This window comes from Coloeus monedula, assembly GCF_965178545.1.
Source record: "Coloeus monedula genome assembly, chromosome: Z".
Classification (NCBI taxonomy): Eukaryota; Metazoa; Chordata; class Aves; order Passeriformes; family Corvidae; genus Coloeus; species Coloeus monedula.
In genome coordinates, this window is record NC_138822.1 from 77,327,595 (window position 1) to 77,340,065 (window position 12,471).

General features: G+C 43.7%; 1 protein-coding gene across 1 annotated transcript in view; it reads right to left on the bottom strand.

The window, feature by feature from the left end:
* The window catches only part of LOC309584856 (ubiquitin-conjugating enzyme E2 R2), a 52,940-nt gene extending 40,847 nt beyond the window's left edge, over window positions 1-12,093 (bottom strand). The window contains exon 1 of the mRNA XM_082301156.1: window positions 11,833-12,093. Within this exon, the coding sequence (XP_082157282.1) occupies window positions 11,833-12,009 (177 nt within the window). The 5' untranslated portion in view covers window positions 12,010-12,093. The remainder of the gene's footprint in view (window positions 1-11,832) is intronic.
* Between the last annotated feature and the right edge of the window lie 378 nt (window positions 12,094-12,471).

Sequence of the window (12,471 nt, forward strand, 5' to 3'; positions counted from 1 at the left end):
TATCCAGAATAATGACTATGAACCAGATAGAAGGCTTAATCGCTATTCATTGAATTACTCTTACTCTTGTCAAAGAACATTTTGACAAGACAAGACAAAGAATATTTTGTAAAATGCCCCATGTGTCTACAGGGCTCCTTCAATGCCAGCCCAGTGTCCTTCATGTGAGCACCTCTTACAGCCACTACAGATGATGAACAAAGCATTACAGTGGCTCTCTCATCCCGTTTATGTAGCATTCGTAGACTATTCTGGACAAGTGCCGTGCTTCACCCACACAAAGGGCCTAACAGATGACAGATTCTGGACTGTGCATCTCTTTCACCCAGTCTAACATCAGACTGTAGTGATTTGCATTCAGAGCAAATGTGACACAGCAATATTTAATAGTTTTGCCAAATAAGGCTCAGATAAACACGTACCAAAGAAGGCTTGCTGGCTGCTACCTAGCAGAAGATGTTTGGTTGGCCATAAAAACACACAAACTTTTCTTTCAAGAAGTTGATTTCCCATAACTCTCTTATTTCAAGTTGACATTGTATAGTAACTAATCTGCAAATTAAGAATCAAATTCAATGCACCAACCTAGTGTTAAAAGTGGGTTTTAGGCTCAGCCAGAATTTCATTACCCTCAGTTTTTCTGCATTACTACAGTTGTACAAATTACGCATCACACAAAAGTCGTCTAACAAAACTGAAGTCCCTTCTAAAAACAGGGAAATTCCAGTACCATCATTATGTTCCTCTTCCATAAAACACCTCCTTCATAGTACATTTTCTTTTTACTAGAAAGAGATCTAACAGAGTTTAGATGACAACCATACAAAACCCACTACTTACACAGAGTTTGTTCCCCCTGTACTTGGCACTGATGAGGCCACACCTTGAGTGCCGTGTCCAGTTCTGGGCCCCTTAATTCAGGAAGGAGATTGAGGTGCTGGAGCAGGTTCACAGAAGGTCAGTGAAGCTCATGAACGGTCTAGAGGGGAAGTCCTACGAGGAATGACTGAGGGAGCTGGGGGTATTTAGCGTCAAGAAAAGGAGGCTTGGGGTGACCTTATCGCTCTCTACAACTGCCTGACAGGAGGGTGTAGCCAGGTGAGGGTCAGGCTCTTCTCCCAGACAACCAGTGACAGGACAAGAGGACACCATCTTAAGCTGCACCAGAGCAGGTTTAGGTTGAACATTACGAAGAATTTCTTCACAGAAATGGTGATTAGACATTGAAAAGGACTGCCCAGGGAGGTGGTAGAGTCACTGTCCCTGAAGCTGTTTAAGGAAAGACTGTATGTGGCACTCAGTGCCATGGTCTGGTTGACACAGCAGTGTTTGGTCACAGGTTGGACTTGATCTCAGAGGTCTTTTCCAACCTAATTGATTCTGTGAAACATTCTTTCTAGAGCACAGAAGTCACTGCTCTGTACTTTGCAAGAAAAGGAAAGAAGAAACTCCAAGACTTACTTATAACCCCAGCTATGAACTAATGCCATCTGAAGAAAAAGCTACACAATCCCAAATAAACTGGAGCATGCAAGAGTTAAAGATACAACAGAACTGATGCAGATGCCAACACCTGAAGAGTTTATTTCTGTCCACTAACCTCCAGCCAGAGCTTTCCTAGATTTGCTGTAGTATAACTTACAGGCTCTCCCTAGCATCATTTTTGTTTTAAAAGCAGACACTAGCCATCTTGGAAGTACAGGGTAGATGTAGGTAGATGTTTTTCTCTTGGAAAAAAAGTATGGAGGCAGCACTTGCGGACATGGTTTAGTGGTGAACATGGTGGTGGGTGCTGGGTTGGTGGTTGCACTCAATCTTAGCGGTCTTTTCCAACTTTAACAATTCTATGTTTCTAAGGAGGTGAAAGTCATCCCCATGCTCAGCAAAGTCAACAGCTGCAGGGAGAAGATGAAACGAAACAAGGCTGAGACACTAGGAGCACCAATAAGGTCACATGTGGTGACCTCATGTGAGCCTGCAGTCATGACTCAAGTACAGCTATTCTGGTTTAGGATGAGAGTTGAAGGAAGAGGGAGATGCCTGAGGTGGGCTTGGATTCCAAGAGATGCCAAGACAAATGAAGAGGCCTGGTGGCATGATGATGGCAGGTCTTTCATGGCCAAGCATACCGGAGCCTTCCTCCATGCCTCTGCCATTGCACACACAGAGCTGATCTCACGGGATGTGGCATTAGCTGCTTGGACAGCAGGTGAGATCCCAAGTGTGGTGCATGTGCTGAAGACAAGCCCATTTGACATTTCACTGCACCCCCACGAGGCACAGGAAAGGGCAATGTTGTGCTTTGGGATGGTTACTCATGGCCCTTACCCCAATCTGCCTTGATCCACCATTCAGCAATACATCCATGACTGCCAGCAGGAAACTCCCTGGCTGTGGAAGGTACCACATACCTATAGCAGCCATCCCACCATGGCTTCTCACAGCTCTTGTTGACCGCCAGCAGGTTACTTAGCTGGTTTTTGTAGGCAAAATACAGTCCCTGGTTGAAGAGCCCAAGCATATCACTTACGTTAGAGATGTGAACAAAAGTGAGCAACTTTCCCAACTAGGTGTGGGATAAGCCTGCAAGTTGGGTGAAAATTAACAGTGACTTATCCAAGCTGAACATTAAGCAGGTTGCTTTAAATCCGTGAAATTGGAGTATCAGTTCTAACAGCAACAGAACCCAGGTTTATTTCATAACACCAAGAAGGTGGCCAAGACTAGCAGATTTCTTATCCCATCCCTCCTTAGAGGTACAACTCTGATCTCTTTCCAAATGGAGCATAGTCATGGATGATATGGGTACAATACAATGTACTTAGCTATTACTGTAATTTAAAATAGATCTCCAGAATGACATATGACAATTACTCTGCTGAGACTGGTTTTTAGCCCCTGATGAGTCTGTCCATAAACCTCTGAGGGTCAAAACCATCTTCAGTACCAAAAAATATTCAATAGTACAGCCAGTTTCAAAATTCAAAAGCCACAAATGTCTATAGCCTCAATCAAGTCTACCCTACCTTCCTAGCTTTCCTCAGTAGTGCCACGGCCACTGTATCTCAGGCCAAAGCCATCCCAACTTCATCCACACAAATCAAAGACTGCAACCAGCAGGGAAAAAAAAAAAAAAATCAGTTAAATTTCACAGAAAGTATATTAGTCAAATTTTGAAGGACATAAGCTTTCAGGCTTCTGGCAGAGACTGAGAAATGGAAATAATTCCATAGGATGGTCTCAAAATTTTCATTTTTATATGCTCCAGTGGAGATCATACAGCAATATAAAATGCTTAGTTTTGTTTAGAAGTGCTTTCAAAAAAAAAAAAAAAAAAAAACAAAAAAAAAACCAACAGGTCTTCTGTAGAGAATTGTTTAAACATGGCTGTGGTTGACTCAAGAAAGAAACAGCCACTTGACACTCAGAGAATTATACAAGAGAAGAAACAATACCATCATCCACTGAACTTTAACAGTAAGTTTTCAACAAGAGTTGTCTCTCAACATCTTTCTTGCTTAGCATTTTGAGTAACACGGACAAAGCAATGAAAAAATGAGGTTAGGCAGAAATGCCACTGAAGTGGCAATATCATTAAGAACAGACCAGGCTTTTTCCTTCCCCCTTAACAAAAAGTGCCATGCACCTTCATCTGAAGCATCTGGGTAGGGACATTTTGTTACCACATGAATGACAAATTAGAAGGGATTTAGATAATAGCTACAAGATACTTAAAAAGTACAGAAAAGATACTTAAAAAGTACAGCCTCTCAAGTTATACTGCTAAATGCACTGCTGAAAGGTATTCAGCTACTAAGTGTGGGTACAGTTACTTTTCTGCAGAGAAGTAACTGGGAACACAGAGATGAAATTCAGTTTTCTTCAATGCATTATAAGAAGCCCATTCTTTTAATAAAGGTGAGTGCTTTTACAGATAGTTATTCTAGCCAAGATAAGCAAACACTTGCACACCAGTGTGGTTTACATCCATGAATAAGGGGCTTATACAAGCAGACTTTATGCAAGAACAAATGTGTATTCACAGAATGTATTGTAAGTCAAAGCCACTCCACTGCATGGCTTTTGTTTTGACAAGGCCAAAGAGGGTACTGCAAAAAAGAATATTGTTTCAGCTTTTACCTAGGTCTGACAGCAAAAAGTTTCTAGCTACAGAGATGTCTGAAGATTAATTTAAAACTAAAGAATTTTTGCACAATGGACAAGTATCTATCACTCAAAAAAATTGACCAAAATGACACAACTGATAAAACACTGGTCCTTGAACTTTCAATACTGTGGCAGAGGGTTTTACACCTTAATCTCTTCAAATATTTTGCTACAATGAACATTAAAACATATGTTTTAAATACTTAACTAGGATACATAACTCAGGGAAGTCATGGAGCTACCGCAAACATCCTTTACTGCTATCAACTTGGGTTTCTCAAACAAAAGCTATTTACCTGAATATTGAAATTAATTGTACAATTTTAAGACAACAAAGCAGTCCAAAAAGAACATATGTCAAGCTTTTAGTATTGAAACTTTAAAGAGTAAGATGCAGCCTGCCTGCCAGGCAGCCTTCTCTTTCTAAACCACAAACACTATGATGCCTCGAAGTGTCACCCATTCAACAACATTCAGCCCCTTTATGTTCTTGTTGTTCTCCAGGTAGAAGCTTCAATTTAAAACAAACATCCAGGAAGTCTTGAGGTCACATTTCTTCAAGACAAGCAAGATTCCAAAATATCCTAAATACACCCTAATTTAGTAGCTCTCATTTTTCTTCTCTTTGTAAGCCACTTTGGGCAAACGCATTTTAAATATTTCAGCAACTGTGACGATAGGCAATCAATCAATCTGTTTAGTTACTCTTGGCTTCAATGGTGGATACACAATGCCAAAGTTATTACTATCAAACTGGCTGGGTGAGGTGGGACATTCCCAGCAAGTCACTACCACAAAAGCTTAGCAAGATTAACTGCAATTCCCCTAACTCTTAATGCTGGATAAAAACACTAAGGCTTTAAAAATGAAGCAGCATTCTGGAAATAGCTGTCTAGTTTTGTGTACATGCATGTGTGTATGTACACATCTGATCATGTGCAGCTCAAATTATAGGAGCAGCTGTGTTTATGAGTCACATCACCTCTAATCCATCCACACTGCAATGTGTAACTGCGATATTTCCCACTTGAACACAGCTACATTTAAGTTCAACATAAAACCTCCACCATTTAGCCCATACTATTCATTATCCTGAATACCTGATGAACATGCCATAAACCACACAACAAAACTGCACATCAAAGATCAGAGTTAAGGTTCTACAAGCGTTTTTTTCTGGCATTCCCTACCCTCCAGATGCAAAATAAGCATTGTGTAGTACACCTAAAGTGCTATTAAAGAAAAGGTACCCTGTGTGAATATATTACCCTGTAAAATAGTGAGGCAGCATAAGAGTGACTTCAGAAACAGTAGGTAAAAATAAGTTTGAGCTTTTGAAAAGTTACAGATGTGTAAAACCCTCAGACACTGGCATAACATCACTGCAATACTAGATCTAAAGGATTTACACACAAAACCCCCCCCCAAAAAAATTTTAAAAAATCCCCACTCTTCTAACACTACAGAGTCAAAACCTTCTGTTAATTTCTATAATATGTACTACATATAAAGCTACGCGTTTTTAGTTACTATCTCTTGAACAGACAGACAAGAAGTTTAAAGAGGCACAGTTCATTCACAGTTCTTGCCTAAGAATAAAACCTAAAACTCAAGTTGTATTTCACCTTATCCAAGTGATGCCTTAGGTTTTAACTTTTATATTTTTCAAATTCTGTACTGCTTGGTGTGTATCTCTGAAGTTTTTGGTAGCCTGTTAATTTCTGCTCTCTCATGCTAGGTAGACATAACAAAGCCTCTCCGGCCCTGCTTTCCAAGGACACCAAGACTGTCCCAGGCCAAAAGTATAAACCAAAGAGCCTCTAAAGGGGGGCAAGCTGAAGGGAAAACTGAAGCTTTAACTGGAGAATTAACCCTGCTATGCAAATGAACCAAACCTATAAAAGGGGGAAGGACTTGTGACCTGGGGTCCATCTTGGGGTTCATCTTGGCAATAGCCTCTCGCTCCCCAGGGGGTACCTTTGAAGGGCTTTCAAATAAATACCTACTTTTATTCCCTTACTCCTGTCTAGTCTCTGTTTCTAGGAGGCCTCTCAAGGCATCACAAGGACCACTGTACAAATATTAGGCAAATGAACAATTTACCGATATGGAAAGCCTTCTGTTTAATTCTAATGGGACAAAAGAGTTGGGCTGTCCTACAGCTCTCCTCTTGCTGTACAACAGGACCTGACTGCACATGATCTCCTGCGTTCAGGCAGTATCAGAACTGGAAACCACTATCTGTACTTCTCAGCACACACCTAATCCTACCTAGATCAGAGGAGCCCTAGGGAAAGGATTGGGAGCTGGCTACCACCACAACTTATCCCATTTCCTCCTGAGGATACACTGATGCACAGAACAGACTACAGCATGGGTGAGTAGACTCTGCAGCCCAGAGGCACAGCCATCCAAAAAACTGTATGCAACTGCAGAGTGAGGAACCATCAGGTATTCCCCAGGCCTGAAAGTCTGGGATTGTATCTGTGCTTTTGATCCATGAATCGATATTGGAAGAAGTCTTTTGCCTCCTGGCCTTCTGACAGCTTGGAGGCTCCTTGGCTTTTGAGACTGAACAGGAGCTCCACAGGCCCGGAGCAAGTAGGGCTCTACTCACCTACAATTCCGTGTCCCTTTGCTGTACTAAACCACTGCTTATTAGCATCAATGATACCTAAAGGCAACAAAAATAGATCAAATACCACAGAGAGAAACTCCATAGGACCTTGCAAAGCAGAGGCCCATGGAAGGCAGTTTTTGGGCTGAGAGTACCTCACATTTTCATCCTGGCATTAAGGATATTTTTGTGGCATTAAATGCCCTACCAGTTATATAATTCTAAGTGCTTAGAAAACTTCTATTTGCTTAGTTTTAAGCTTTATGAGAAGCAGACTACAATACCAAACTTTTAAACATGGTGTTCATTGTTCCCATCAGTTATTGGAAAATTCTCTATCTATTTTCTGCTCTGAAATATTAACACATTTTGCAAGTTACTTTGAAATCAAATCACCTGGAAGAAGCTGAGATACAGCAATACAGAACTCTACACAGCATAGGGCTAATGAATTACAAAAAACAAGGATAACAATGCCTTGACAAATATTTAGCCCCCAAATTACTTGATAAAACTAATCATAATGCTCGGTGGTTTTTTCCCCTTCCAACTGATGTGTCAAGGCTTGTTCCTTCAAGTAGGAAAAGTACCTTATGAAATAAACTGCCTTAAGAACCATGAAATAGTAACTCTAACAATGCAGTTAAATTTTTCTTGTTTCCTTTCATGCTAGGTATATCCATTTTAATCTACCCAGCCTGAATCACCTCTGAAGGAGTTCAGAATATTGACTTTTGGTCTACATTAAACATGCTTCTCGACACAGTGTACTTGGTCAAACCACGCTTCTGAGCGGTGCTAATGAAGTTTCTATTTGTATAATTTCTCAACTGTACCTCCCTGAAACCCTGGCTCTCAGCACAAGAATACCATTCAACTAAAAAATTAGAATGTCTCTCTTTTTCAAAAATAACTAAAAGCTGTGTTGCTAAGGTACAAGTGCACCAAACATTCAGGACCTCAAGCAAGCCATCACGTAACACTTTCTAATAGTCCTGCAATTATCCACTGCTTGATCAAAGCATTGGGCAGAGGTTCATCAACCTCCAGGCTCTGAAGGCTCAAGCATTAAAAAAAGACACTGGATTTCAAGACAGAGATGAATGGTCACCTGAGATGGTAAAGATTTCACCATGCACAGCCCTCAGCCATCAAGATCTATCCCAACTAGAACATATCAACACCAGATTTCATCATAATAACCTTTGTTCTGGTGGTCCCCATTTATGTATCAGCTGTCAAAATTAAAGATGAAGAAGTTCTCCTGCAATGTAGCAAAGGACCCTCTCAGATGAACAGAAGATGACTATGGCAATAAAGGTGGCATTGATGAACTGCTCACACTTAGTTCTGCAAATTATGGCACATTCTGGTTCTCTGCTGTTCAGGCACTGCCTGCAAAACCAGAAAAACACATTTCCATCATTTTCAGAGCAATTCAGAACTACTACATAGCCCAATGGAACCTGACCTAAAGACCCATCCTATCACACCATGTCCTTCACAGCTGAGATAAGAAAGAAGCAATTGTCACTATCTGTGACCTGGACACAAAAGCATTTCATTCTGAGAAAAATCTTCCCTTTGTCACTCAAAAAACTCAGCAACTGAATCAGATGTAAGCAACATCTAAGACATAAAATGTCTATCCACATTTCACCCTTACACTCTGTGAGTGAGTCTGGGACCAAAAGCCAAGTTCACCTAGTGCAGTCCAATACCTGTGGCCCAACACAACTGATTCTGCTAGGACTTTAGTCAAACTGGCAATTTCTTACTGACAGCAGCTGAAGGACAGACATTTGCTCTTATCACAACCTCTCTGAAGGACTTAACATCACTACCCCTGAACTATTTTTGCCTTGCCAGCAAGGAATGAGAGGTAACCAGTGCATGGAATAGCTCAACTCCTTCCTTGAGGATGGCAGTCAGGAATTTAGAGGGTTGCTCAAAACATTACAAAGCTATTCAGCATGACTGGGAATACAATCACCAGGTAAGACAAAGGTTGATGTAACTTGCACTTCAGACATCCACCTTCAGCTGATCACACGGATGAGGTGGAGGGGGCTGCTGGATGATCCCTTGCTGATACAAGCTGATCTTCATGTAGTTGTTGTTCCTGGAGGCTGCTGCCCTTTCCATCTAGCTGGCAGTCCTAAACCATGAAGCACTGCAGCAGATCTGAGCATGCTATATCAGCTGATAAAATATGCTTAGATACTGTGCTTGAATTTTAAGAAGCCCCTGACTTTATTATAGCCAGCATGTTGACAACCTACCATTTAAACAAACATTCAAGGGGACTTGTTCTCTGCTTCAATTTATCAGATGTTAGAGTTACAGGACTTGCAACTGAAACCAGAATCTGCTGAAATGTTGAACCAGCTTTAGACAGCAGTAGCTTCTGTCAAGGAGGTGCAGAGAGAGCACTTCCCTCATTTCAGTTTATTCAGCTAGTTCAACAACCCAGGGAGAAAGGTTGTATTTCTCAGAGAATAAACAAGGTGCCAAAAGTTGATGTGACCAGCTCCAAGAGCTCCTGAAACACAGATCAAGCATTTGTATTCCCAATCAACCATCCCCTTTATTAAGGTCACCTTAACCACAAGTTTTCCTCAAAATATTTATGCTCTAGCTTAACTAGAAGCCTGTGTACTTCTCTAGTTCCTGCCCTTAAACTACACTTCAGGTGAAACACAATTCCCAAACTCCCACAAAGTTGAAAAAAGTTACATGCTGTAACTGCATCTTTCTAATCCTGCTTTCCTAACCTTAGTAAACTGAAAACACAAAACAAGATGAAGCTAAGTATTTCATCAAGTTAACAAATCTGGAAGATGAAACACATGCAAGGTGAGCACTAGCTCAGAGCAGCATGTACTATTAATATATTGCAGAAGTAACCCATCAAATAAAGTCAGGGTATTATTCTTATCTCTGAACAATTCCATAAGCAGAGCCTAACACATGTGAAGACCTAAGACAAAGAGAGCCAAGAATATCACTTCTCACAGGACTCCTTCTCCCTTGGGACAGAATGAGGGCCTAAGACCACTTTTTCAGTGTCTCAGAATTCAAAATGCATAACCAAAGATCAGACACTACAAAAATCCGCCATGGAGGGCTCCTCATGGAGGAAAGAGGAGACAGAAACAACACATGAGAGATTTCAGCCACGGCACTTGAAGGGAATCCCACTGCTGGGGAGGGGTGGAAGCATCAAGAGACCTCATCTTCCCACTCTCAAAACAACTAGCACACCAGTTCAAAGACATCAAATACCCAAAAAGACAGCACAATCATAATGCTGAGGTAAGGCAACTAGGAGCCTTGCTTAAATCCGCACTTGTTAACACACATCCCCAAATTATTTCTCAGGCAGCTTCAGCTTCTTTCCAGGAACAACTGCAAATACACAGTCCAGAGAGCTCCCCAACCAAACAAAACTATTTTGTTCAGTCATGATTTCTTTGAAAAAAAATGGATGAGTAATATAAGTGCAGGAAGAGGTCACCAGACCATTCGGGGATGTAAAGATGACACTGTTACCAGCCAAAGACTCAAGCAACTTCCTGAATAAGTAATAATGGAGGTGAGTCTAAGAATACACCTATCACACTACATGAGTAAGCCAGCCAGCTCATTACAAAAGGCAAGCCTTATGCCAAAGCCTTCCTTTCCTTCCAAATAATGAGGCCAAACCGAACATGACTCAAATCCATCATTCCCCAAGCTACAGGTTATTTTGGTTTTGTGGAACAAAGCTCTTAAACCTTGACCTGTAGAGGCCAAGAGGCACCGAAGGTGCACGTTAGTCAAGCAAAGACATCATCCACATTTTTTTTCAGTTTGAGAGAAGCCAAAGGGCATGAAATAGGAGATGCAGGAGCCACAACTACAACAGTTAACTGCTGGAAGAAGCAAGCTCATGGAGACAATATCTTGCCAGAGATCAAGCAGATATCAAGCACAGAGGAGTGTGCCTAATGCAACACATCTTCTGCAGGCATCAAGATTTTCCAATTGCCCATTTTAAGAAAGAAGTGCAACTCTTCCTGCTTCTCCAGTCGTTTTGATAATTTAAGTACACTCCTTTCAGTTCTTTTCTGGGATGGCTGTGACAGATTTCTTATTTGCTGTACTCAAGAGAGTGGAAATAGCAACCACAAAAATTTTTTTGTATTAACAGGAAGGCTGAGAGAGGAATTGAATCTACCTTCACCCATTATATGTTACCAGAGCCCTTTGAAGGCTGCCTTCTGAAAGTTTGGAGAGGAAGAACACAGGGGCAGAAAAACAGTTGTGCCAAACAGCCCTGAAGCCCACGGAGTTCTGATGAAAACACTGCCGTTACCTTGAATTAGCCATCAATGGGTGCAGCTATCACTGGATGGCTGGGAAGCCCCTCACTTTGAAATAAATATCACAGAATCATTGAATGTTTGGGTTGGAAGAAACCTTAAAGATGATCTAGTTCCAACCCTCCTGTCATGGACAGGGACACCTTCCACTAACCCAGGGTACTCACAGCCCCATCCAACTTGGCCTTGAACACTTCCAGGGATGGCACATCTACAGCTTCTCTGGACAACCTGTTCCAGTGCCTCACCACCCTCACAATGAACAATTTCGTTCTAATATCTAAACTAAACCTACTCTCTTTCAGTTTGAACCCATTCCCCCTTGTTTCGTCCCTAAATGCTCTTGTAAATAATCTTGACCCATCTTTCCTGTAAGTTCCTTCAGGTACTGAAAGGATATGGAAATACGGGACTAGATGATCTCCAGAAGTCCCTTCCAACCGTAACAATTCTCTGAAACACACACAGAGCAGAGAGGGGGCAACTTGGGGTGGAACGGGAAAACTCTCGCCCTGCCCCGAGGTTCTACAGGAGGTTCTTTGGGGCTAAAAATGAAGATTAACAGCGCAGCGGGCTGTGGCACGGCCCCCCCCTCTGCCCAGGCCGTGCCCGTGCCCCCTCCCGCAGGCCCGGGCCCGGCCCAGCCCCACACCGCGGCCCGTGGCGCGGGGGAAAGGCCCGTACCTTGAAGTACCCGCCCTCGTAAAGCGTGTTGGGGGGCCCGAAGATCGCCACCTCCCAGTTGTAGAGGTCGGACTCGTCGACCAGGGTGATGCGGAAGCCCTCGACCGGCTCCTCCTGCAGCGACTTCAGCTCCAGCATCAGCGCCTTCTGCGAGCTGCTCATCTGCTGCTGGGCCATGGCGCGGCGCGGCCCCCGCCGCGGCCGCCCCCTCGCTCCCGGTGCCGCTCCCGGTGGTCCCGGTGCCGGTGGTGCCGGTGCCGCCCCCGCCCCTCCCCGCGCTGACGGGCCCGCCGCCGCCACTTCCTTTTGTGACGGCGCCGCTCGCGCTGACCTCAGCGCGCCGCGCCGGCCACGCCCCCGCCGCTCCGTTAGCCACGCCCCCCGCCCGGGCCACGCCCCCGGCGCACGCCCGGCCGTGCCCGGCGCACAGCCAGGCCACGCCCCCCACCCGGGCCACGCCCCCGGCGCACAGCCAGGCCACGCCCCGCCTCGCCCCGGGCCACGCCCCGCCGCACGCGCTGCCGCGCGCCACGCCCCTCGCCGCGTGCCTTTAAAGGGGCCGCCGTCGGCCGGAGCCGGGAAGAGTCACGTGCATGGGCAGGGGAGTGGGGCGCGGCGTGAGGGTCGCAAAGTCATGGA